The 25,326-nt window shown below is 35.4% G+C and overlaps 1 protein-coding gene across 7 annotated transcripts in view; it reads right to left on the bottom strand.

The window, feature by feature from the left end:
- Window positions 1-2,309: 2,309 nt before the first annotated feature.
- The window catches only part of MON2 (MON2 regulator of endosome-to-Golgi trafficking), a 125,049-nt gene continuing 102,032 nt past the window's right edge, over window positions 2,310-25,326 (bottom strand). For all 7 annotated transcript variants that reach the window (XM_037063054.1, XM_037063056.1, XM_037063055.1 and 4 more), the window contains 5 exons: window positions 16,814-16,874; window positions 15,328-15,451; window positions 11,809-12,016; window positions 9,680-9,762; window positions 2,310-3,979 (listed from right to left, as the gene is read on the bottom strand). In XM_037063054.1, the coding sequence (XP_036918949.1) occupies window positions 3,816-3,979; window positions 9,680-9,762; window positions 11,809-12,016; window positions 15,328-15,451; window positions 16,814-16,874 (640 nt within the window). In that variant the 3' untranslated portion in view covers window positions 2,310-3,815. The remainder of the gene's footprint in view (window positions 3,980-9,679; window positions 9,763-11,808; window positions 12,017-15,327; window positions 15,452-16,813; window positions 16,875-25,326) is intronic.

Here is a 25,326-nt window from a genome sequence, read left to right as displayed (position 1 = left end):
GAAGCATTTAAAAAGCCTTAAAAGTAAGCTATTCTTCCCTGGCTGGGTAGCTCACTTGGTTAGAGCATCATCCTGATATGCCAAGGTCACAGGTTTGATCCCCGTCAGGGAACATAAAACAATCAACCAATGAACGCATAAATAAGTGGAACAACAATTATTCCCTTCCTTCCTCTCTCCTTCCATTCCTCTCTCTCTCCTTCCCTTCCTTCCTCTCTCTCCCTAAAACCAATAAATTTTAAAATGCCTTTAAAACAAAGAAAAGTAAGCTATTCCAAGTTAAAAATTCTAGTTTGTTTCCTTTGTAACTCAATAGAAAAGTTTAATCCAATTGTTAGCAGATGTTCTGTTGTCTAGCAATTTATATACCAGAAGGGACCCCAAAAACTTGGTATTTATTTATAAAAATGTATGTATTTTTTTAAAGATTTTATTTATTTATCTTTAGAGGGGAAGGGAAGGAGAGAGGGAGAGAAACATCAATGTATGGTTGCCTCTCCTGAGTCCCCTGCTGGGAATTGGCCTGCAACCCAGGCATGTGCCCTGACTGGGAGTCAAACCCCGATCCTTTCATTCACAAGCCCACGCTCAATTCACTGAGCTACACCAGCCACAGATGTATTTATTCTTATATGCTTAAACTTCAGTCACCTTCAAAGTACTCTCCATTCGATGCAATATACCTACTACGATTTTCTCACTGCTCAAAACAGTTTTTGAACTTTTGACTTTGATGCCTTCTGTGCTTCTGCCATTTTGTTTCACCTCTTTGTTGCATATTAGCAAAAAACACTTCCCTTTAAGGGGAAACAACAGAAGAGTTGCCAGGGGATGTGACTGGGTGAATAGGGAGGGTGGGGTATGGGGGGGTCATGCCATTTTTGGCCAAAAACTGTTGAACACTCAGTGTGGTGTGGGGTGGTGCATTCATAATAATCCACCATGAATGGGCAAATGTGTTGTGTCTTCAAAAAAATTCACTGAAGCCAAACACAGCCTCTCACAACAGTGCGAGCTGGTACACTGATACAGATGGGTTCCTACAATACTCACCTAGTAGAGGAATCCTATACTACAAGGGGCCTAGCTCCACAAGATTATTCTGGTTTTTTCTGTGGGGTGGTCCTCCTTCATATCAGATAAGCACTATTAGTGACAAAAGGTATTATGTGGAGGCTTAAAAGTTATGCCTGAAGGACATTAGTACTACTGTTTCGTGGACTAATCAGGGTCTCAACTGTCCTTCAAAATGATCTCAGCTTGGGCAGCTTCATTTCTGAATCTCCTACTATGTGGTAATCTCTGAGAGCCCAGTTCTTCTAGACACTAAAGAACTCAATTCATATCAACAAGACAAGGGCAACGTGTTAACCTCCCAGGTATCAGGATATTTTAGAAGATGTAGCCTAGAAGACTGCTTGACTCAAGGGAATAAATTACCAGTAGTGAGATATTCTAGGGGGAAACACCTGTCAAATTATACCACCAAGAGGGTGGCCCAGTTTGTCTGTCATTAAGACTGCCACTGATTACTACATTATACGGTATTTATGCATTCACCAAATTTATGTATTGAGCTGTAGGGTATGGTGCTGGTATTGAAAGCTAATCCAATATTAATAAACCACTCAATTTGTATAAATCTATGTACACACCTTTGACTCACATTCAACTTCCACTAGAGTATAATACTAATTGCAATTGATCTGTTATTTCTCAAGAATAGACATATTTTTACTTTATCTAAATTCTTGGCAGTATTTTAAACATGTTACTGAACTGGTATACTACCCTTGCTATTCTATTTCAATGCTTTATCAGTGATATGCATTTTTTCTAATTTCCAACTTAACATATCCAAATACAGTAAGTAAAGTAAATACACAGTTTGGGCAACTATTCTTTACAACTTTCTTTTTTTTAAAATTTTATTTATTTATTTATCTTTAGAGGGGAAGGAGAGAGGGAGAGAGACATCAATGTATGGTTGCCTTTCGTGCATCCCCTGCTGGGAGTTGGCCTGCAGGGAACTGGCCTGCAACCCAGGCATGTGCCCTGACTGGGAATCGAACCTCGATCCTCTGGTTCGCAGGCCTGTGCTCAATCCACTGAGCTATGCCAGCCAGGGCTCTTTACAACTTTCTTTAAGGAAAATGCTGAAGACAGAATCTAGGAAATCCCATATTTTACGTGAAACTATAAAATAGAAATTCATTAATTCATGTAAAAAAGTACTATCCCCTCAAAAAAAGATCCAACCATGTGTTTACAGATAATAGAGCAAATTATTACACAACTATGATAGCCTCAAAGTTTTATCTCATTCATTATTTAATTCTAATATCCTCTCATAGTTTTATAAATATGCTGGAGAGGCCTTATTATTAAAATCAAAGGCCTCCCAGCACACTAAAATGAAGAGACCATTATGATTTTTATGAAAAATAATTATTTTAAATGTCCTTGAGTCTTAAATGATTATGAAAATTTAACTCAGAAGAAAAACATATTAGCATAATCCATAAAATAGAAAATAGAATAAGCTAGGTCAGTTTTTTTAAGGACCAGTTCAGTCAATGTACTCAGGAGCAATTTTCTTCACTAGGGTAGGAAAGTAAAACAAAATTAGCATATTCCTCCATAACAAAGTTTACTGTACTTCTAAATGCTTCTCTATCTCCAAAAATACACTTCTTGTTGCTTTAAAATACATATTCATTTTATATTTGTTGGTTAGCACAGTTATTTTTCTTCTTGAGAAAACACTACAAAATGAAGCACTGAAATGAACAAAACCTTACAAGTAAAATTTTCAGAAATCTGAAATCATTTTGCCTAATTCATAATTCAAAGGCAGTGATAAATGTTTAGTTAGTGGGGAAAATCAGTAGAAATATAAAATATGAAAGTCTTAAAATCCAGACAGCAAATATAAAAACAGACAGACTTATGTAAAAGCTGGGAAAGATATTTAAAGAAATGAGGTATGATGAAATCATAGTGCTACAATATATCTCAGTGTATTAAGTTAACAACCTGTACTTCAAAGGTGCAAAATCAGCAAATCATAAATTATTTGCTGCTATATTTACATGGCCTTTCTGGTCAGATGTAGTCACTAGCAACTACATTTAAAATAATCATTAAGCTAACTGCACGATCATATGGTAAGCACATGTGCCACTGAAGAAGGCAAATTATAAGTAAAAATGTAAGCAAACAACTTTATATCAATAATAAATACAGCATAGCATTTAACATTCAGTATTTTAAAATTTTAAATAATAAATGCAACTATTTTATACAGAACTGTACCATTTATTATACACACAAGTATATCAGTTCCTTTTGTTTACAAAGGCTGGTTATAGATAATATGGAATGTTACAGTACCATCTTGCATAAAATTTTATTACACTTTTGTATTTGAAAAAGGGCACAAAAACACCAGCCTAATAAATCTGACTGAATGAAATATCTTTTCTTTCTTTTTAAAAAGTACATCATTAACACATACAACACAAACTGTACATAAGCTCACTTTTAAATCACCAGTCGAAGATACGGTAGCAAGTATGTTGTAGTAATAACTATCCCTTTCGTCAGTTCAATTTATTAAAGGCTTATACTGATACTCATTCAGAAACCTTTGTTGATAAGCTTGTAATATGAATTACTGAACTCAGGTAAGTGCAGGTTAACGGAGGCCAACAACAGCTGCCAAGAATTATTTGTAGTAAGAAATGTCTTCTCACAGAAGACTCGCTGAGGAGCAAACATTCATTAGATATCTTCTTTAAATTTATTGTAGCTGGTCAGGATTCTCCATTTTGAACTTTGGATGCTGGTGGCTGCATGAAATCCTTGAAGGGAACTAGTGCCTCTTTAAGTGCAGAGCAGACTTCTGAGGATGAGCAGGTGATGCATTCTACTAGAGTTGGGTATAAGGCAATTACTTGTGCCCACGTATTTCCATCAACTGTAATGCAAACAATATAAAAACCTCAAAAATGTGGATTAAATATCAGAGGTAATCCAATGAACATAAACACAATCCTTTACATTCAATGTAAAGAAAAAGATTCTAAGTTATATGGAGACTCCACAATCTTTTTTAATCTCTAGAACATTTCCTGCAATATTTGATAAAATATGGTCAGTGGGCAGATACATCAATACCAACAAATTTGTTGCATTTTAAATAACACTGCAATTTTTGAAGGCCTTGGAAGCTAACTCAAGTAACCTAGATAATTCAAACCTTAGTCATTTTCAATACAACTGCCAGAGAATATAGTGTACATTTCAAGAACAATTAGAAAACAGTTCATTTTTGCCCTGGCTGGTGTAGCTCTGTGGATTGAGCGTGGGCCTGCGAACCACACGATTGTGGTTCGATTCCCAGTCAGGGCACATGCCTGGGTTGCAGGCCAGTTCCCTGCAGGGGACTCACAAGAGGCAACCATACATTGATATTTCTCTCTCTCCCTCCTTCTCTTTCCATCTAAGGATAATTAAATAAAATTTTAAAAAATCTTAAAAAAAAAAAAGACCTGGAACTTAAAAAAAAAGAAAACAGTTCATTTTTATGTAGTTATGTGATAAATATAAGCATATTAAATGATTTTCCCTGTAATGTCCTTGATATTAATTTTAATTTAAATGACCACACAGAGATTCATTCTTGTGCTGTTTGATAATCTTTGATGTGTATCATTAGACTTAAGTTGTAGTGGGGAGGGACTATCACTAGTACAGCTGAATGATATTTACAGAATGGACAAAATTGTTATATCGCAATTAGTTTGTAACTTCCTTATATTCTGAGATCACATATTGCACTTCTATTTTCCTATAAGCATTATACATATTATTGAGAGTTTAATAATAAAACATGATACATTTTTCTTACTTATGTATATGACACTGTGGAACAACTCTAAGTTTGGGACACAATATAGTATGAAAGCAAGAATACTATACTGTGCTTCATGAGCTTTGATTTTATTTTCCCCTCCAGCTTACTGAGTGTCTAAAAACCTTTGTGAAATAAGGCAGTGCTGGGGATCCCTAATCAAGTCATATAATTTCTGTTTATAACAACTTCTGCTATAGAATAAAGGAATGTAAACCAGTGTTCTTAAAGTGACTTCTTAAAAAATTCATAGTCAAGTAAGTTTGGCAAATGTCTATATTGGGGATTCATAATTCACATGAATTTGTTAAAGGCTTCTAGTAAAAGAACAGCTCTAACTTTAATCTAGGGTTTCCAAAGTTAATTTGATTATGAATTTTTTTCATTCAATACCTACTGACATATTTATCACCATTAATATTCGTTCCTTAGTACATATCCTGGGAAATGCTGACCTGTTCATTTCCTCCCTTCTCCACCCAAACAGCAGCTTCCTTGGAGTAGGGGTGGGAAGAAGAGGGGAGTGGGACTGGTGGGTATAAATGAGGGAGGGGATATCAGGCCAAAGCTGTTCTGATTCCATCTGCTTATATGTTGGGAATCCATATCAGATTTCATTTATAAAACGAATTTTGCTGCTTAATAGAAAACAAACAAAATATTTAATAACCACTGGTCAAAAAATTGTTATCCAGTCTGCTCTAGCTGCCTTCTGTGAAACTTTCCATCACTAATTTAACAAAAGACTGCATAGAGAGGGTTCGGAGGAAATGGCAGAGCAGGAATTACCAGAAATCCGTCACTGACGGAATCTGTTTGATGCGACTATTATGAATGGAACTCTGAAGTCTACTGAGGGCTTGCAACTTCCAGAGGAAGACTTGCCCAGTTTATTGCAGTTAATTTTGGTCAGTGTCAGCTCTTAGCCTACCCAGCCCTCTCCCCAGCCATGTGGTAGGCAGCTGCACACATGTTCCTGAAGCACCTCGCCCACAGCTTCCAGGAGACCAATGTGGATGAAAAGGACCACCCCCCAGCCTCCAAATACCATGATTTCTGTGCTCTGACTGCTGCTTTCTGATCACAGCGATGCAGACACAGACTTCAACAATAAAAAAATCAAGTAACTCAATTAAAAAATGGACTCGAAATGACATTTCTCCAAAGGATTTATATAAATGGCCAATAAAGCACATAAACAGATGCTTGACATCACTAATCATCAGGGAAATGCAAATCAAAACTATAATAAGATACCACCTCATACTCATTAGAATTGCTATAAAAAACAGAAAAGAACAAGTGTTGGTAACAATATGAAGAATTTGGACCCTTATTCATTTTTGGTGGAAATATCAAATGGTATAGCTACTGTGGAAAACAGTATCCTGGTTACTCAAAAAATAAAAAATAAAATTACCAATAACCTAGCAATTCCACTTCTGGATATATATATATACCCAGAAGAATCGAAAGCAGGTTCTTGAAGAGATATCTGTGCACACGTTTATAGCAGCACTATTCACAACAGCCGAAGCATGGAAGCAACCCACGTGCCCACCAATGGACGAATGGATAAGGAAAATGCAGGGGGGCGGATGTGTACATACACACAATGTAATATTATTCAGCCTTAAAAGGAAGAAAATTCTGCACTTGCTACAATATAGATGAACCTTCATGACATTATGCTAAGTGAAATAAGCCAGTCACAAAAAAACTAGTAATGTATGACTCAACTTATATGAGATACTCAAGAGTAGTTAAAATCACTGAGACAGAAAATAAACTGGCCACTGCCAGATGGGAAGAAGAGGGAATGAGGAGTTACTGTTTAATAAGTACAGAGTTTCAGTTACAAGATAAAAAGAGTTAGAGATGGATAATGCTGATGGTTGCACATTATGAATGTATTTATACCACTAAACACTACACTTAATAATGGTTAAGATGATAAACTTGATGTGTATCTTACACAATAAAAAACTGAAAGGAAAAAAAACTGCACAGATTGAAACCTATCTAGATTGCCTCAACGGTTCATTACAGGAAAATACAGAAATACATCATTTAAGATAACATCTTAAACTCTGGATAAGCTACTCAAAATTTTTAAATTAAAATATTTTTTAAAAACTCACCATAGATACTGGTGGGGCACTTTGGACTTAACTATCAAAACAAAAATGAACAAGCTGTATGTATTGATATGAAAGCTTCTTTGTGATATTTTATGAAGTGAAAAAAGTTCTGAATAGTAGGTATAATATGGGGCATATTCATATGTGTTAAAAACTAGAGGCATATTGAAGCACATATTTTGTATTTATATAAATTTATAATAAACTTAAAAAGGATCCAAAAACTAATAAAAATGGTTGCCTATGGTGAGGTCAGATATAGAATAGGGGAAAGATCTTAAGACTTTTAAAATTTTTCCTTCTATATCTTTTCATATTTTTGAACCATGTGTATGTTTACTCCCTATTCAAACTTTTAAAGAAAGATCAACTAAAAATGAGTCCAACAAATGCATCTTCTTCCAGCAGAAAACCCTAAAACAAATAACCAATGTGCTAAACAGATGTTGGTTATACACTGGTTCCAACACTGTAGCCATCCTCCTGAATTCATTTTGAGCTGGTTATGAGCAGCCCAACATATTTCTGCTGAGAAGGCCTGGCTTTGCCTAAGTTATTTTCTTTTTTTTCTGTTCTTAATGAAGCTTATCATACCTTTTTATATGTTATTATATCATCTTCATCATTTATGGTTACATTTAAATTAAATTTTCATTTCCTATGCCTAGAGGCATAATTCAAACTCTCTTAAACAATTTTTAACATTAATGACTACAGTGCCCTATCCATGGCCCATTGAATTTGTTAAAAAAATAAGAAAGTTGCTGAGTCTTCTTTCCTTCCCTTTTCTTCCTTTACACAAATTCTCGTTAAATTCTTAACAACTGTCTAAAGAGCATACAAAACAATGAAAGTACTATTCACTGAAATATATTGGTTATATTTAACATATCTATCACAATAACATGGGAAATAGAAAATTTAGAGAATTTCCTGTTTATGAAAATTATGTATAATATATTTTAAATAATCAAATTGTATCTTGTAATCTAATAAAAATTTTGCTGATTTCTAGAACGTCAATGCATGGTTTCCCTCTCTGAAAAATCAACCAGATTCTTTAAAATAAGAATTCAAATTTGAAATGATGTGATGAATTCAGGACATTGCTCCAGGGTTTTTCTTAGAAATTCCATCCTTTCCTTTAGGTTGAATAAATGTAAGTCTATTGCCTCTTACCATTTCATATCACACTCACCCTTGCTAGGCCCAAGTTACCAATGGATAGATTTTGAAAACAAAAGAATATATATTTATTTTAATTATGTAAAAACTGACCAAAACAAATACCTTGTGACTCACTTATTAGGAACTTCCTTTTTTCTTGGGTATTAAAAGAAATGCTGCTTAAAGTGCCAGCGAGCTAAGGTGCCAAAATGTATGTCAATACACTTCCTTATTTAACAAAGTCTGGTTGTTAAATAAGAAGTTTATAAAGAAGTCAGCTGAACCAGTGTGTTCAGTGACACAGCTGACTTATATTTTGGTGCTAGCTCTTTACCTTGTCCTGGAACGGTAGCAGACTCTTAAGATCTGTGGCTGGTCCAATAAATCAGTTGTAGAGGATTTAAAATACTAGAACAAAACATGGTCCAAAAAGCCTCTTAAAAACTTTTCAATTTAAGGATAGTGAATCATGTATAACTGTAATACAAATAGAGTGCTTCCTTTAAGGATTAAAAACAGGTTCAAAAGTGGAGTAATATTTGAATTGGGTGGATGTAGGCAGAAGAATGAAATAAGCAAAGGGTTGGGAATACCTGGGCATTCAGAATTTCCCACTAGTCCTGATGTACCCTACTGGGAGAGTAGGGCACATGAGGTCTGGTGGGAAATCAAGCATTAATTAAGAATGGAATCAGACAGTACTCTTCACACATTTGGTAGGTAATGGTAGGTAAAAACAGATGTTTTTGTTTTATTTTACAAGAATGAGAAAATGAATGGTCAGATACATTTTTGGAAAAATCATTTCTGGCAATAATGTACAGAACAGATTGGATAGGAATGAGTAACAGAAAGAGAAAATAAACGAGAAAGAGCTATAAAAATGATTCATAGTTATACAGTTTATCTCTACACAGTAAATCAGTACAAATCTGGAATGGAAGCATCCCCCACCTTAAAAAATAAACTGTCCATGCAACACCCTAAATTCAGACCAATTTATTTAGAAAAAAATAAAGAAGCTAAAACATTACAAGTTAATTTTACTTACTTTACATCTTTTTTTTTTAGATTTTATTTACTTTTAGAGAGAGGGGAAAGGAGGGAGAAATAGAGGAAGAGAAACATCAATGTGTGAGAGATACACTGACAGGTTGCCTCTCTCAGGCCCCCAATTGGGGACCTGGCTGGCAACCCTGGCACATGCCCTAAACAGAAACCGAACCAGCAACCTTTCAGTTCACAGGCCTGAATTCAATCCATTGAGCCACACTAGCCAGGGCACTTAACTGACGTCTTAATGGACTTGATTCTTAGCTGTCATAAAGACTAGAAAAAAGAAAGTCTAAAAGCTGTCATTCTCCTAAAATTCAGTTAACTTAATAATAACACAAAAGTACACCACGAATTGAACATAAGTGTTATAAGTTTAGAATAACTGTTTCTAAACACTTACCATTCTCAGGCTGAGTTTTCTTAAGTGAGTCAATGAGAGTACTGACTGCTTTTAAAACAAATATGATTTCAGTTACTTGTTGCCTAAAAAAGAAATAGGAAAATGTTCCCATCAAGATTTTAAGGTACACTATACGTGTTTTTTTACTGTGTTTATACAAATAGATGGACTTTGGGAAAAACAGAGTGTAATGCAAACTTAATGTGAGTTTTAAATTCTTATAAAAGAAAAATAATTTTATTAACATATATACTTTAATGTATGTGTAAGATATATTCTAACCATTATCAATTTTAAAAAGGGGAGAGGCAATCCACTCATGTAAATCTAAATTTATTTGTAAGATATTTCATGTAACTACTTAAAATTAAAGCATTTTTATAATATATGCTTTTAAAAGTTCACCGCAAAAGGTTTTTTAAAAAAAATTTTTCTTAGCTAATTAGTACTAGACGGGCTTTCCTAAAGAATAAATGGAAATAAAAGCTACTATTACTTCCTAGTACATATTTTCATCTCCCTGTTTAAAAGTATGTTTAAAGTTACAATAGTGTTTTTATTTCACATTCTAACACACCAACATGTTCAAAATCAGTTCTAAGGTGACACTAATGGGAGACAATTGCAATGAAGAATGAACTTGCACTAAATTAAAGCACGAACAAGAGTAGCTTGAGTCCCCTGTTTCTTCCTACAGAAATAACGTTCTTCTGCCACAGTATAAACAGTGCTGGCCCCATCCCTGGGAGCATCAGCGCTGTAATTCTACAAATGAGATTTTCCTAATGCTACCAAAGGGTACAGTCTCAAGCCACCCTTTGTAAGCACTTAAGTATTTTATCCTGTTGCAATGGAGCTTTTTAGAAAATAATGTAATGGTGACCGCATCATAGTATTATACAATATAACACTTCATAGCACAACTATAAATAAGACTCAATTAAAAAATGATAGAATACAAAACACTTAAAAATGAAGGAAAAGTAATTTTTGAAATCAGATGTTATAAACTAATAAATATAAATATTCCAAGCAAAGCAACTTTATTACTTTTTATGCAAGTATACTTCAGATCAATTTTGATAAATCAATTTTCAATCACAACTATAACCAAGTTACTAGTCTTTGGAATGCTTTTGTATATAAATCTGAGTATGAGGTATAATTTTTATGCCCCAGAAATTCAAAATACAATGAATCCTAAAAAATATAATGACTAATAAGCACTGATAAGTCAAAAACAAAGTACAGCATGTTACTATTTTTCATTCATCAAATTTGAAAATGTAAATAAATGATACACTGGCAAATAATTTTAAAATGCTAAAAATAAAAGAAAGGGACATTCATATACTCCTTGGAATATCTTTGCTACTCACTTTACTCAGTAGGCAATTTGTAATACACATCAAAAGCTCCTATAATGTTTCTATCTTTTGACAAGTTGATTCCAACCCCAGAAATCTATTATAAGTAAATAAGAATGCATACAAGGATTTAGGGGCTAGTGATTTACCTCTCTAGGACTACATTAGGAAATCAGACCCACAGTGATTTTCCTCCTTCCTGACTTTAATAACTTGTCTTCCAATATTATTTTGGTTGCTTCATTTGTTTTGGTTCAATTTGTTTAAATTCTAGCGTCCACATTAACAAGTAGATTGGCAGTATAACCCTAATCTATGAATGCATTTTTATGACTCTTATCTTATATCCCAACTTTGACTAGCTTTGGTTTAAGCAGGAAGGCCAAAAGCCCATTCCACCGTTATAGTTTGGTTAAATGAGAAGCAAATCAGTTTAAGCGCAAGGACATAAGGAAATTAGATAAAAGATCTATGATATAACTAGCTAACTTACAGAGAAACCTAGAAATGAGTGTTAAAACAAACTAGGAAGTTCCTATAGTATAATTTATTGGTTTCTGTCCGGAGAGATATATAATCATGCACTCATACAAATCCATAAGCCCTTATCCAGAAATCCTTGTGAAAATAGTATATTTTATAATTATAAATAGCCTCAGGTGAAGTTCAGATCAGTTATGAAAACACTTGGTTTTCAGAGTGTTTTTTATTATTAATAACTATAGTAGTATATTTTATTCTTCAATAAAATACAGTATGTACCTTGGAAGGGGGCATTTACCACTTAATCTTTCATCTTCTATATAGCGATGTAGTACATCTTGTGACCTCTTTAAAAGCACCGAGAGTGCCATTCGTGAAATGTAGCCTTCTTGAGGTGTTGTGACTTTATTACTGAACGAAAACTGGAGCAATGTTTCAAAACACATTTTAGAAAATTCTTCTCTCAAACGGATATCAATCTCAGCTTCTGTAAAATAATTTTTGATGGTTAATAAGTTAAATTAATATACCTTAATGATAACTCTTAGAATAATATGTGTGTGCATATGTATATATATACACAAACACTTCCCCCTAGCAGGATCAAAAACAAGGCAAGACCATCCACTCTCATCTCTTCTACTCAACATTTTTCTTGTCATGGCCCTTTTATACCCTTCAACAGCACAGTAGAATACCTATCAATAATATTCTACATGGTCAAACTTGCAAAGGCCTGTTTCTTTCTTTCTTATTTTTTCTTCAGTAACATCATTCCTGGAGCCTGAATTCTGCTCGTCTGAACTAGTTGCTCTCTAGACATGCTGCACACCAGCTATATCCTGGAACTAGTCTTTGCCCTCACCCTGTGAATTGTTTTTACTCTCTCTTGTATTATATATCCTACTTCCTAGCTCTCATGCCTTCCCATTTCTTGGTTTACTCTTTTGTTTTCATGGAGCATATTCTGCAATAGTTGAGAAAGAGTAAATTCGAAGCAAAATTTTTGAGACCTTGTATTTCTAAAAATGTCATTATTTTACTGTGATACTCAAAGTGTGGTTTCTAGCAGCATCCACATCACAAGAGAACTTGTTAGAAATGTAGGTTCTCGTGTTCCGTACCAGACCTATTGGATCAGAAACTCTGGAGGCATAACCCAGCAACTACTCGCCCTCCACTTGATTGTAAAGCATTCTGACATTAGAGAGTTACTGTTCTACACTCATACTTGGCCACAGTAGGCCAAGGAATAAAGTTCTACATTAAAAATCCTTTCTATTTATAACTGAAACCACTGCCTCAATGTCTTTTAGCATCCAATGTGGCTACTGAGAATTCCGACATTATTTTGACACAACTCTTTTGTATGGAACTTTTTTCTTTTCTTTCAGAAATCTTTTAGGATCTTTTATTCCTGATGTTTTGATATTTCATGATGACATGCTTTACTGTGGGTCCTTTTTCTTTCATTGTTCAGGGTCCTGAATGACCATTTTTAATCTGGAGATTTATTTCTTCATGTTGTTTCTTTAAGAATTTCCTTTCCTAGCTCTTCTCTACTCTCTTTATGGAAGACTAGTGTCTGATGTTATATCCCTTTATTCATTTTATTTGTTTCTTCCCATATTGCCCACATTTTTGTCTTTGCTGTACTTTCTGGGTTATTTCATTGTTTTCTTACAACCCTTCATTGAACTTGTTATTTCATCTATTACATTTTTAGTTTCTATGACCTATTTTAATGTTCTAATTATTCCCTTTTAATAACATTTTTCTTGTTTCATGGATGTAAAGTTTTCTTTTTATCTTTTTGGGCATCCTAATTACATCAATTGTGCTTTTCTAAAATGTTTTCTATGACTGCATTATCTTTTCCCTCCCAGTTTCTTTCACCCCACCCCTTCCTTTGTTTTGGTCTTTATCTTTTATGTTGGAGGAATTCCTCAAATGTCTGTGAGTTTTGGCTGTCAGATCATACTTAAGAGCAGGAGACCAAAACGATCACTAGAACCTCTGTGTTTGCAGATTGGTCTGTGAAGAGAAAGGAAGGCTCTTTACATATATGTTTAAAGAACACTCAAAGTCAAAGTCACTGGAAGAATGTCCATGTACCTTCCTCATCAGGGTACATTTAATAGTGTAAATGGCAAGAGACACCGTCAGCATACTACTGAAGAAGTATGCATGGTAAGTCAGTAGTCCATATTTAGCCTACAATATTTTTGCATGTAGTAATGATAAATATTGTTCTTAATGTGTATCTTATAAAAATGCTATCTAAAATTTTTCATATACTCAATAATAAAAAGTTGACTATGTTAAGATAAATGGACTTTAGCCCCGGCTGGTGTAGCTTAGTAGATTTGAGTGGGGGCCTGTGAACCAAAGGATCGCGGTTCGATTCCAAGTCGGGGCACATGCCTGGGTTGCAGGCCAGTTCCCCGCAGGGGACACACGAGAGGCAACCAGACATTGATATTTCTCTCCCTCTCTCCTTCCCTTCCTCTCTAAAAAGATAAATAAATAAATAATCTTATTTTAAAAAAGATAAATGGACTTTAAGATCTTTTTCTCTGAGGTTCCCGTGTGTGTTAAATCTGCACAGTTTTAAAAACTGTCTGGGCTAGGAAAAAAAACTAGTTTGTGAAGTAAGCAATAGGAGAGACATCTAGTGATCAAACTGTGCACGTATATGCTCTTTAAAGGGTTGAGCACAGACCTGAGTGGTGAGGCTGAGTGGATTGAGTGTCAAACTGTGAACTGAAAGGTCACCAGTTCAATTCCCAGTCAGGGCACTTGCCTGGGTTGCAGGCCACTCCCCAGTTGGGGGAGTGCAAAAAGCAACCAATCAATGTCTCTCTCACAAATCAATGTCTCTCTCCTTTTTTCTCCCTCCCTTCCTCCTAAAAGTAAATAAATAGTTTAAAAAAAGGAAAAGTGGTAAGCGCAGCTTGGTAGAAGTCAGTCATGGCTCTGGTAAATTCTGGGGATTAAAGACAGGTACTGATGGCATGTATTAATAATTTTTAATCATCTAACAGAAAAATCACGTTATGATGCCACAGTTACATTAAACACTTAAGAACAGGTTTAGACAAAGAGAAATAACAACAAAAAGCAATTTATATTATCTCTCAATAAAGCAGCATGATATAATTAAAAGAAGTATGTAGTTCTTCTTAAGGATGAACTTTGGTTTCCAGCCTTAAGATTGTGGGCAGTTTTTTCAAGCTTTTTAAACCCATTTCCCCTTTTCTAATATGGTGAAACCTATTTTCACAGAAAGATGTGAGCAATGAGATTAATATTCTGGCATAAAACCCTACACATAGTAAGTATTCACTAAGTGTTAAGTTTCTCTAACTAATGTCAAGCTATCTTTTTGGTTTAAATGGACTAACTCTGCATTTATAGTCCAGAAAAGCTGGTATTAATATCTTCATCTTACAGATGACAAAACTCAGCAGCGTTAACCAACTACGAAGTGGCAGAACACACACTTATTACCTCCCAATAATCCATGACTTCACAAAACTGGTAATTTGTGTCACCCTGCAAGACTTAAGTAAATTCCTTAAGTGTTTTGCAATTTAATTCTTTGCATATAATTCACAGAATACTTACCACATTCTCCTCTTGTAAAGCTTAGTGTTCTAAATCACATTCTTAAAAATTACCTTACTGTTCTCCCACATACATTTACCACAATCAAGGAGTAAACATTTTTACATTTGGTGTCTTCAAAAGTATTTCAATACTTACTAACATTTTTAAAAAGTCACTGAAATAACATACCAGTAAATGAAGATGACTGAGAATGTATGGAGCCCTTATTAAGCATGGTCATTATCTGACCAACAAATTCCTTAGGAATAAAATTGGCATAAGGTAGTATCTCAGTGCTGATAAGTTGAACTACCTAAAACAAAAGAGGCAAATTCAAATGCATTTTTTTCTTGAAAAAAACTTATTCAAATGATCATTTCTAAAAAATCAGTTAAAGACTCTTCCTTAATAGAAGTACACCAAGAGTTTAATATTAATATAAAGGATGACTAGTCAAGTCTGCTTCCCCCACCAGTCTTAGTAAATAACTATCACAAAGTAGTCAATACTATAAACTGTTTACTATGCAACAATTTTAGTAAATGTTGATCTTCAACATGCAAATAGCAATCTAGAGAAAGAATCAGCATATGGAATTTATCCATGTTAGAATAAAATATCCGAAAGAGGATTAAAATAAGATTTATATCACCTTTTAGAACCATAAAAATGAGCTTTAAGAAAATGCAAAAGTTATATTCATTTTTGTCCAATAGTTTATTTCTAATACATAATGTACTATTTTTTCCTTTTGAAGAAAAAGAAGGAAATTTTGAAAGGTTTACAAGAGCTTTAATATAATAACTGGATAAAAGGCAGTATTTTGCATTTATATGACAATGCCTATGCTTCTTATGTACAACACTTTAAAGTTTTTGATTTGATTTACTTAAAAGTTCCCCTATCCCCACTTAAAGGAAAAACAAACCAATGATTTCCTCAAACAACAAAAAAATCCACAATCAAAAACTAATTTTTTAAACTCCATTTATATTCAACAAAATATATTCTTTAAAACTCATTTGATTCAAGAATTCTAGAGGTGCCCTGGCTGGTGTGGCTCAGTGGTTGAGTGCCAGCCTAGGAACCAAAGGGTTGCCAGTTCAATTCCTGGTCAGGGCACATGCCTGGGTTGTGAGCCAGGCCCCCAGTAGGGGGTGCATGAAAGGCAACCACACATTGATGTTTCTTTCCCTCTCTTTCTCCATCCCTTACCCTCTGTGTAAAATAAATAAATAAAATCTTCTAAAAAAGAAAAGAAGAATTCTAGAGGCCATTTTTATGGCTGGTTAAAAACAAAAAAAATCTAGGCAACTGATGGATTAATTTGAACTACAGACATCTGATTTATTAAACTGTAGAGTAAGCTCTTTAATACAGCACATACTTGCTAATGGATTTATTTTACTGAATCAATGCTATTTAAAATTATTAAATGGACACAACTAACTACCTAGAAAACATCATATAACACAAGCTAACAAATATAAGGAACTCATTTAAAAATTTTCAGAGCTTTACAATTAACCTTTAACCTTTATGAAAGTTTTAATGTTTTTGGTTCAAGCTTAACCTATTACTTCACTTTATTCTTTTAGCAATTTTATAGTTTCAACATTCTAGTATGTGGTTTTCACAAATGGTCAAAGGAAAATGTTTTAAATAGCTTCCTTACCTCAACATCAATACTTTCATTTCTCTGAAATTCTTGAATAGAGAGGTTATCTGGAGGTATGCTAAAAAAAAAACCAATAATAAAACACTTATTTTTAAAGCTAAAATATTCCCTGGAAATACAAATAGAAAATAAATAGTATTCAAGTGACAAAAAATTATATTTTCACCAGATTGGGAAATTACCATTTATTTAAAAGAATAGTATTTTTTAAATTTTTTATTGTATTTTTTCCATTACCATTTTAAAAGAACAGTATTTTTAATTAAAGTCATTAGTATAAATTACTTATGAACACGAAATTCCAGCTACAAAAATACTTGATCCAATCCTGAACCAAATAGAATTTGTAATACTAAACTTTAGGTACTATGAATGCAAAAACAAGAAAAAGTAGACATTATCATCTGCAGGTATAGCAAAAAGTACCACTGTGACAATAACTGAATTCCTTTATATTTCCAGTGATTTAAGAGAGCCTTGGTCAGGTTGCTGAATTATTCACACAGAAACTATCCATAAGTCATTAATTTCAACAGATCTAATGTAATAAAGATCTTTACAATAAAAGCTAGAGACATCTTAAAAGAAGAGGACTGATTTGGTTTTCTAAAGCAGAGAATTGTTCCAGCAAGATCAGAAGAAATTGATAGTTCTGAGAGAACCAAGGTGAATTCCAGACCTTGTGGTTCATATTAAGAATGAGCACTTTTACAATCACCATGATCAGGAAGCAGCCCAAGTGTCCATCAGTAGTTAAGTGGATAAAACAATTGAGACATTTACACAATGGAATGCAACTGGTCCATAAAAAAGAAAATTTTACCCTTCATGACAGTATAAATGGATGTGGAGAACATTATGCTAAATGAAATAAACCAGTCAGAGAAAAGATAAATGCCATATGATTTCACTCATGTGGAATCTAATGAAGAAACTGAACTAACAAGCAAAATAGAACAGACTCATAGTTAGAAAGCAGGATGACAGCTAAGGGATTGGGGAAGACGGCAGGGGAGGGACTGAGCAAAAAGGAAAAAGGATTCATGGACATGGACAACAGTGTGGTGACTGCTGGGGGAAGGGGGGTATAAGAGGACTAAATGGTAATGGAAAAATACAATAAAGATTAAATTTAAAAAGCACTGTTCACAACTCAACAACTATCAACAACCAAACCTAAAAAAACAAAGACAGAAACAAACCAGGCATATTCTAGAACAGGGACAGAATCACAGAAATGGAGATCACATGGAGGGTTATCAGAGGGGAATGAGGGGAATGGGGGAAAAAGTATAGAGAATAAGTAGCATAAATGGTAGGTACAAAATAGACAGCAGGAGGTTAAGAATAGTATAGGAAATGGAGAAGCCACAGAACTTGTATGTACGATCCATGGACATGAACTAAGTGGATAGGAATGCTGGTGGGAGAGGGATGCAGGGCGGAGAGGGATGCAGGGCAGAGAGGAATCAAAGAAAAGAAGAAAATAAAATAAAATACACACACACAAATACCAACTGACTGAATATCAATTTTTTAATAAAAGCTTATTAGGACCATACACTAAAATATTAATAAATTGGGATCATATACCAGAAATACTTCATTGCATTTTTAAAATATCTTGTAATGGGTAAGAGTAGTACACAAAGCTAAAACTGTACCATCCTCTTCTAATCTTAATAATCAATAAAAGCAGAAAATTATTCAATTGTGCATATGTTGCATTATCTATCCCGGAACCCAAACTAATGGTGATTTATTTTAACTTATAGTTAGTACCCTTACTCGATACTTTGAGCATATCAAAAACACTGGTTGAGCTTGGAAACACACTGATGATTAGCACAATTTACCTAAAAATTATAAAGGGAGATGGTCAATATTGCAGGTACAAATGAGCCACATAAGATTTTTTAATTCTATAAATTTGAGGTGTACAGGAGTAATTTTTAAAAATTCTTTTCATTAGTCTTTATTTGAAATTTAAAAAAGCCTTGAAATTGATGAAGCATTATTTATATTTTCTGTTGGTTCTCTCTGTGTGGCACATTAAATTTTTTATTGATATATAATTCTAGCACCATAAACTCACCCTTTTAAAGTGTGTAATTCAGTGCTGTTCAGTATATTCATAAAATTGTGCAATGATCATCTCTAATTCTAGTGACTTCTCATTGTAGTCTCTCCTTATTCTTCCCTCCTCCCATTTTTGGCAACCATTAATCTATTTTCTATCTCTATGGATTTGCCTATTTTGGACTTATTATATGAATGAGATTATATAATATATAGCCTTTTGTGTCTGGTTTGCTTTGCTTAACATTAATGTTTTCAATATTCATCTATGGTGTAGCATGTATCAACATTCCATTCCTTTCTATGGCCAAATAGTCTGTTCACCAGGCAATGAACTTGGGGACTGTTTTAATTTTTCGGCTATTATGATAATACTGCTATAGACATTAGTGTACAAGTTTTTGTGCAAACATGTTTCACTTCAATTATTTGGAGTAGTACTTAGTGATCTTTTAACTTGAGGTGCACAGACCATTAACTGTATGAAGTCGTACTAGCCCATATGTCTTCCAGAGGACAAGTACCAAGTTTGGTACTCAAGAGTCTGGATAAATGAATTCCTAATGGACCTCAAATGTCTACCAGATTACAGGCCTTATGTTTTACATCTTTAATTGTGTTTCTTTTACTCATTTAAAATACTTATAATAGTCCTCAATGATGTCCAAAGCCTTTCTTCTATTTGATTACAGTTTTATTTGTATTTTCTTCATAATTGTACCACCTTGCCAAAGCAGCCTGCAGACCGAAATAGTTGTGAAACATCACAAAGGAAGGTATTCAGGGTCTCAGAATATGTGTCAATCAGGTTTATAAACTTAAAAAACAAAAACAAGGCCTCAGAAAACTGAAAATGTGCATAGTTTTTAAGTTCTCTTAGTGAGCACTTCATTTTTAGTATCAATTAACAAATGAAAACTTTCAATTTGGCCCTTCAAGTATTTTTGGCCTAAGAAACAAAAACTAAACTGGCTTTATCCATACCATGTAAGCTTTTATAGTTAAAAACATTAAAACATTAAAGCAAAATATATAAAATTGTGAACCTTTACAATTAATCTAATCAATTATTTCTTCTTACAATTAAAGAAAATGATGCCTAGTGAGAGAAATGACCAATTCAAGGTCAACAGAAAGTGTGTGGCAGAGTCAGGAGTAGTCCACAGGTTCTTTCTCAATACGGGGTCTGTTCCTGCCACTCCATGTTGTAGACAGCTTAGATTAGTCATTAGGGTAACCACAACTTAGAACGGGATTCTGTGTTACAGGATAACAGAATTTCATACACTTATTTTCTCTAGCCAAATTTAGAGGTAAATTTCCTGATCCAAGTTATTTAGAGTTTTGGTCTTTAAATTTTTAGTTTAAAACATGGCTATTTCATGAGAAAAGACATGAACAATGTCAGTTTGCCATTGAAGAAAATTTCGTAAGGAAAAGAAATTACCATAAAGAGGGTAACAGTGGTAGAAAGCATTTTAAAAGCATTTCTGTTCCAGGAACTATTCTGAGCATTCATTTACTTTAAATGATTTAATTTTCACAATAACCCTGTGAGATAGGCAGCATTATTGTTCCTACTTAACAGATGAGGGAAATGAGTCACTGAGAGATAAAAATAACCTGTCCAAAACATCACAGTTACAAAGTATGGCTGAGATTTGAATCTGGGTAGTCTTGTTCTTGAGTCAGTGCTTTTACCCATATGTGAGCTGCTTCTTAGCCAATGTGATTTTTCAACACATCCAATATACTAAAACTTTTAAAAAAAATTTTTTAAATTTTTTTTTAAAATTTAATTCTTGTTCAAGTACAGTTTTCTGTCTTATATTCCCAGCCCTGTCCCCCGCCCCAGTGCTCCCCACCTCCCTCCCATTTCCGCCCCCCCACGTTAGTTATTGTCCATGTGTCCTTTATACTTGTTCATGTGAGTCCATCCCCTTTTCTCCTGTGATTCTCTCCCCTCTCCCCTCTGGTCCCTGTCAGCCTGTTCCGTTTTTCAGTGTCTTTGGTCATATTTTGCTTGCTTGTTTGTTTTGTTGTTTAGATTCCTGTTAAAGGTGAGATCATATGGTATTTGTTTTTCACTGCCTGGCTTATTTCACTCAGCATAATGCTTTCCAGTTCCATCCATGATGTTGCAAAAAGTAGGAGCTCCTTCTTCCTTTCTGCAGCATAGAATTCCATTGTGTAAATGTTCCATAATTTTTTGATCCAGTCATTTACTGATGGGCATCTAGGTTGCTTCCAACTCTTGTCTATTGCAAATTGTGCTGCTATGAACATCGGGGTGCACAGGTTCTTTTGGATTGGTGCTTCAGGGTTCTTAGGATATACTCCTAACAGTGGAATTGCTGGGTCAAAAGGCATGTTCATTTTTAGTTTTCTTAGAAAATTCCATACTGTTTTCCATAGTGGTTGTACCAGTCTGCAATCCCACCAACAGTAAACTAGGGTCCCCTTTTCCCCACAACCTCTCCAGCACTTGTTGTTTGTTTGTTTGTTTATGATGGCCATTCTGACTGGTGTAAAGCGGTATCTCATTTTGGTTTTAATTTGCATCTCTCTGATAGCTAGCAATGTTGAGCAGCTTTTCATGTGTCTCTGGATCCTCTGTATTGTCCTCCTTGGAGAAGTGTCTGTTCAAGTCCTTTGCCCATTTTTAAATTGGGTTGTTTGTCTTCTTAGAGCAGAGTCGTGTGAGTTCTTTGTATATTTTGGAGATTAAACCTTTGTCTGAGGTATCATTGGCAAATATGTTTTCCCAAACAGTTGCTTCTCTTTTTATTTTAATACTGTTTTCTTTATCGATCCAGAAGCTTTTTATTTTGATGAGATCCCACTTGTTTATTCTTTCCTTTATGTCCCTTGCTCTAGGGGACGTATCAGTAAAAATATTGCTGTGTGGAATATCTGAGATTTTCCTGCCGATGCTCTCCTCTAGGGCTTTAGTAGTTCCCCGGCTTATATTTAAGCCTTTTATCCACCTTGAATTTATTTTGGTGTATGGTGTAAGTTGGTGCCCGCGTTTCATTTTTTTGCATGTAGCTGTCCAGTTCTCCCAACACTATTTGTTGAAGAGGCTATCTTTACTCCATTTTATGTTATTGCCCCCTTTGTCAAATATTAATTGACTGTAGAGATTTGGGTTTATTTCTGGGCTCTCTGTTCTATTCCATTGGTCTATGTGCCTATTTTTATGCCAGTACTAGGCTGTTTTGATTACAGTGGCCTTGTAATACAGTTTGATATCAGGTATTGTGATCCCTCTTACTTTGTTCTTCTTTCTCAAAATTACGGCTGCTATTCGGGGTCTTTTATGCTTCCATATAAATTTTTGAAGTGTTTGTTCCATGTCTGTGAAATATGCCATTGGCATTTTAATAGGTATTGCATCAAACCTTTCTTTAATGTAAGGTTACCTTTAATGTAAGTAGAGTTTCAGGCAAAAGACTCTAATAAAATTAAACTACAACTGCATTAACACATATTATAGTAATGTAAATTCTCTATTACTGGGTCTTTGATTCTACTGCCTACTTTTCTGTACAAAAAGTATTTCAGAAAACTGAAAATATATATATATATATATAAATGAAAACATGCTTGGAAATTAAAGAATGTTCCACAGGAAACTCGAAAATAAGAAAGATGGTGGAAAGACAAAAAAGAAATTCTTAAGTTGTACTCTGCAAAAATACAAGAAACAAAACCTGTCTAAAAGCTTATACAGAGGTGAAATCAGCACTACGAAGAAGTAAAACATTCTCTTTTTCTCTCCCCTTTTATCTACAATTAGAGGAACATCTGTAACTCAGCAAAGATTCCTGTGTTCAACACAGTAGGATGCGTGAGAGACCCACATAACTGTACATCTTAAGGTGGTGGATTGGAATGTAGAGGATAGGCAAGAATGAAGGAATGGTAAGGATAGTGCCTGTAACCGGGGTCCCCAGCAAGTGGTGGTGGTGACCACAGCCCTGCTGAGCGCTGCAGAAGTGGTAGAGATAAGGCTGCAACTCCAGCACCTCTCACCAGCACACTGTGCGTGGAGCTAAAAGCAGCAGAGGTTGTACACACATCTCTGACTACCCAGTCCAAGCATGGCCACCCCCATGACCCTGACAGCGTTGCCTGCAACAGCAAGGAAACTTACAACTGCAGCCTCAAGGCACCAGCAACCCTAGAGTCACAAAAAGTGAGGAAGACCGCACATTTGACACTTCTGGCAGAGAATGTAGAAACTGTTCCTCTCAGGTATAACTAGAATCAGCTCAGTATGAGAAACCAAAAACTTGTGCTGTAGTGCCACCTACTGGTAAACTAAAGAGAGGACTCTAATTATCAACCTGCTGAATTGTTAAATTAAAACAGTACCTAAATAAGAAAGGTGATTCCTTCCTCAAATGCACCAGCAGAGGAACAATCCATAAGGCACCATGAATAATCATGGTAACACAGTATAATAAAAAGAAAAGGACAGTTCCCCATAAACCAAGAGCAAAGTCACAGAATACTGTGATCTAAAGGACAGAAAATTAAAACTAGTTGTCATGAAGAAACTAAACAAGATACAAAAAAAACTCAGAAAAGCAGTTGAATGGGCACAGGAATACAATGAACAGAAGAAGTACTTTACCAAAGAAAATGAAACTCTAAAAAAAGAACAAAACAGAAATTCTGGAGCTAAAGAATTCAATAAATGAGATGCAGAATGCACTGGAACCTTGATAGGTATGGCTCAGTTGGTTGGGCACCATCCCCCAAAATGAAAGGTTGCTGGTTCAATTCCTGGTCATGGCACATGCCTGGGTTGTGGGTTCAGTACCCAGGTGGGGCACGTGTGAGAAGCAACTGATCAATGTTTCTTTCCCTTTCTTTTTCCCTTTCTTCCCTTCTCTCTAAAAATAAAAATTTAAAAAGCCTTTTAAAAAAGTACATTAGAAAGCACTGGAAATAGAACAGACCATATGGTAGAGAGAATTAGTGAGCTTGAAGGTAGAAACCTATAAATGATTCAGGTGGAAGAGAACAGAGAACGAAGATTTTTTTTTAAATGTTTTATTTATTTATTTATCTTTAGAGGGGAAGGAGAGAGGGAGAGAAACATCAATGTATGGTTGCCTTTTGTGCGTCCCCTGCTGGGAGTTGGCCTGCAGGGAACTGGCCTGCAACCCAGGCATGTGCCCTGACTGGGAATCGAACCACGATCCTCTGGTTCGCAGGCCCGTGCTCAATCCACTGAGCTACACCAGCCAGGGCCCGAAGATTTTTAAAAAACTAACAAACGCTACAAGAACTATCTGAGTCTATTAGAAAGGGTAACATAGGATTATGGGTATCTCAGGAGGAGAAATGAAGGAGAAGGGAACAGAGACATTTAAGGAAATAACAGATGAGAACTTCTCAATCCTAGAAAAATGAACTGGACATACAAACGCAAGAAGCTAATATAATACCTAATTAGCTCAATGTAAAAGACCTTCTCCAAGACATGTTGTTATACTGAAACTGTCTAAAGTTGATGATTAAAAAAACAAGAGTTCTTAAAGCAGCCAGGGTAGAAAAGACAGCAACCTACAAATGAACCTCAGCAGACTAACATCAGATTTCCCAGCAGAAACACTGCAGGTCAGAGAGAGTGGAAGGACATATTCAAAATAATGAAAGATAAAAACTGCCAGACAAGAATATATTCAGCCAAGTTATCTTTTGGATATGAAGGAGAGATAAGGGCTCTCCCAAAGAAAAGGTGAAGGAGTTCAATTCCTTGCTTTACAAGAAATGTTGAAGGGACTTCCGGCCAAGATGGAGGCGTAGGTGGAAACACTGTGCCCCCTCCCACAACTAAATTTAAAAACAGTGAAGTTTTAGAAACAAAAACGCAGCCAAAACAGTGAAAATTGAACTGTACGGAAGTCCGGCAACAACGAACCACTCAGCCAGACCGGTAAGAGGGGCAGAGTCAGCAGCGGAGTGGGGTCAGGCTGGAAAGATCCTTCGGTCCAATCGACCCAGGAGTGGAGGCAGAGGTGGTTGGTGGATCCCAGACGTGGGGTGTCGAGGGGTGGACCCAGTGAGGGCGCAGGGCGGCTGACTGACTGTGGTCACACATTCGTGCGCAGATAAACCAAGCGAAGGAGCAAACAGAGAGACAGACCGCTCAGGCTAGGGCCCCAGGGAAGGGAATTAGAACCTGAAAGCACCAATTGGAAAGACTTTCTCAGGGTTGAGGGGCTGGGAGAGGCTCCCAGGCTCACTGACAGTTCACTGGAGAGACCCACAGAGTCCTGGAGAGAACACGGGCCCACATACCCGGGAACCACCACCAGAGGGGCCCAATTTGCTTGTGGGAAGCCACAGAGGGGACAGAAATCTGAGAGAGAGCGAAAATGGAGCAAAGCGCCATTTTTCTCCTCTCTGACCCCGCC

This window comes from Sturnira hondurensis, unplaced genomic scaffold (genome assembly GCF_014824575.4).
Source record: "Sturnira hondurensis isolate 20B ecotype Veracruz unplaced genomic scaffold, ASM1482457v3 Scaffold0014384, whole genome shotgun sequence".
Lineage (NCBI taxonomy): Eukaryota > Metazoa > Chordata > Mammalia > Chiroptera > Phyllostomidae > Sturnira > Sturnira hondurensis.
This window is presented reverse-complemented; position numbering and strand designations above follow the sequence as displayed.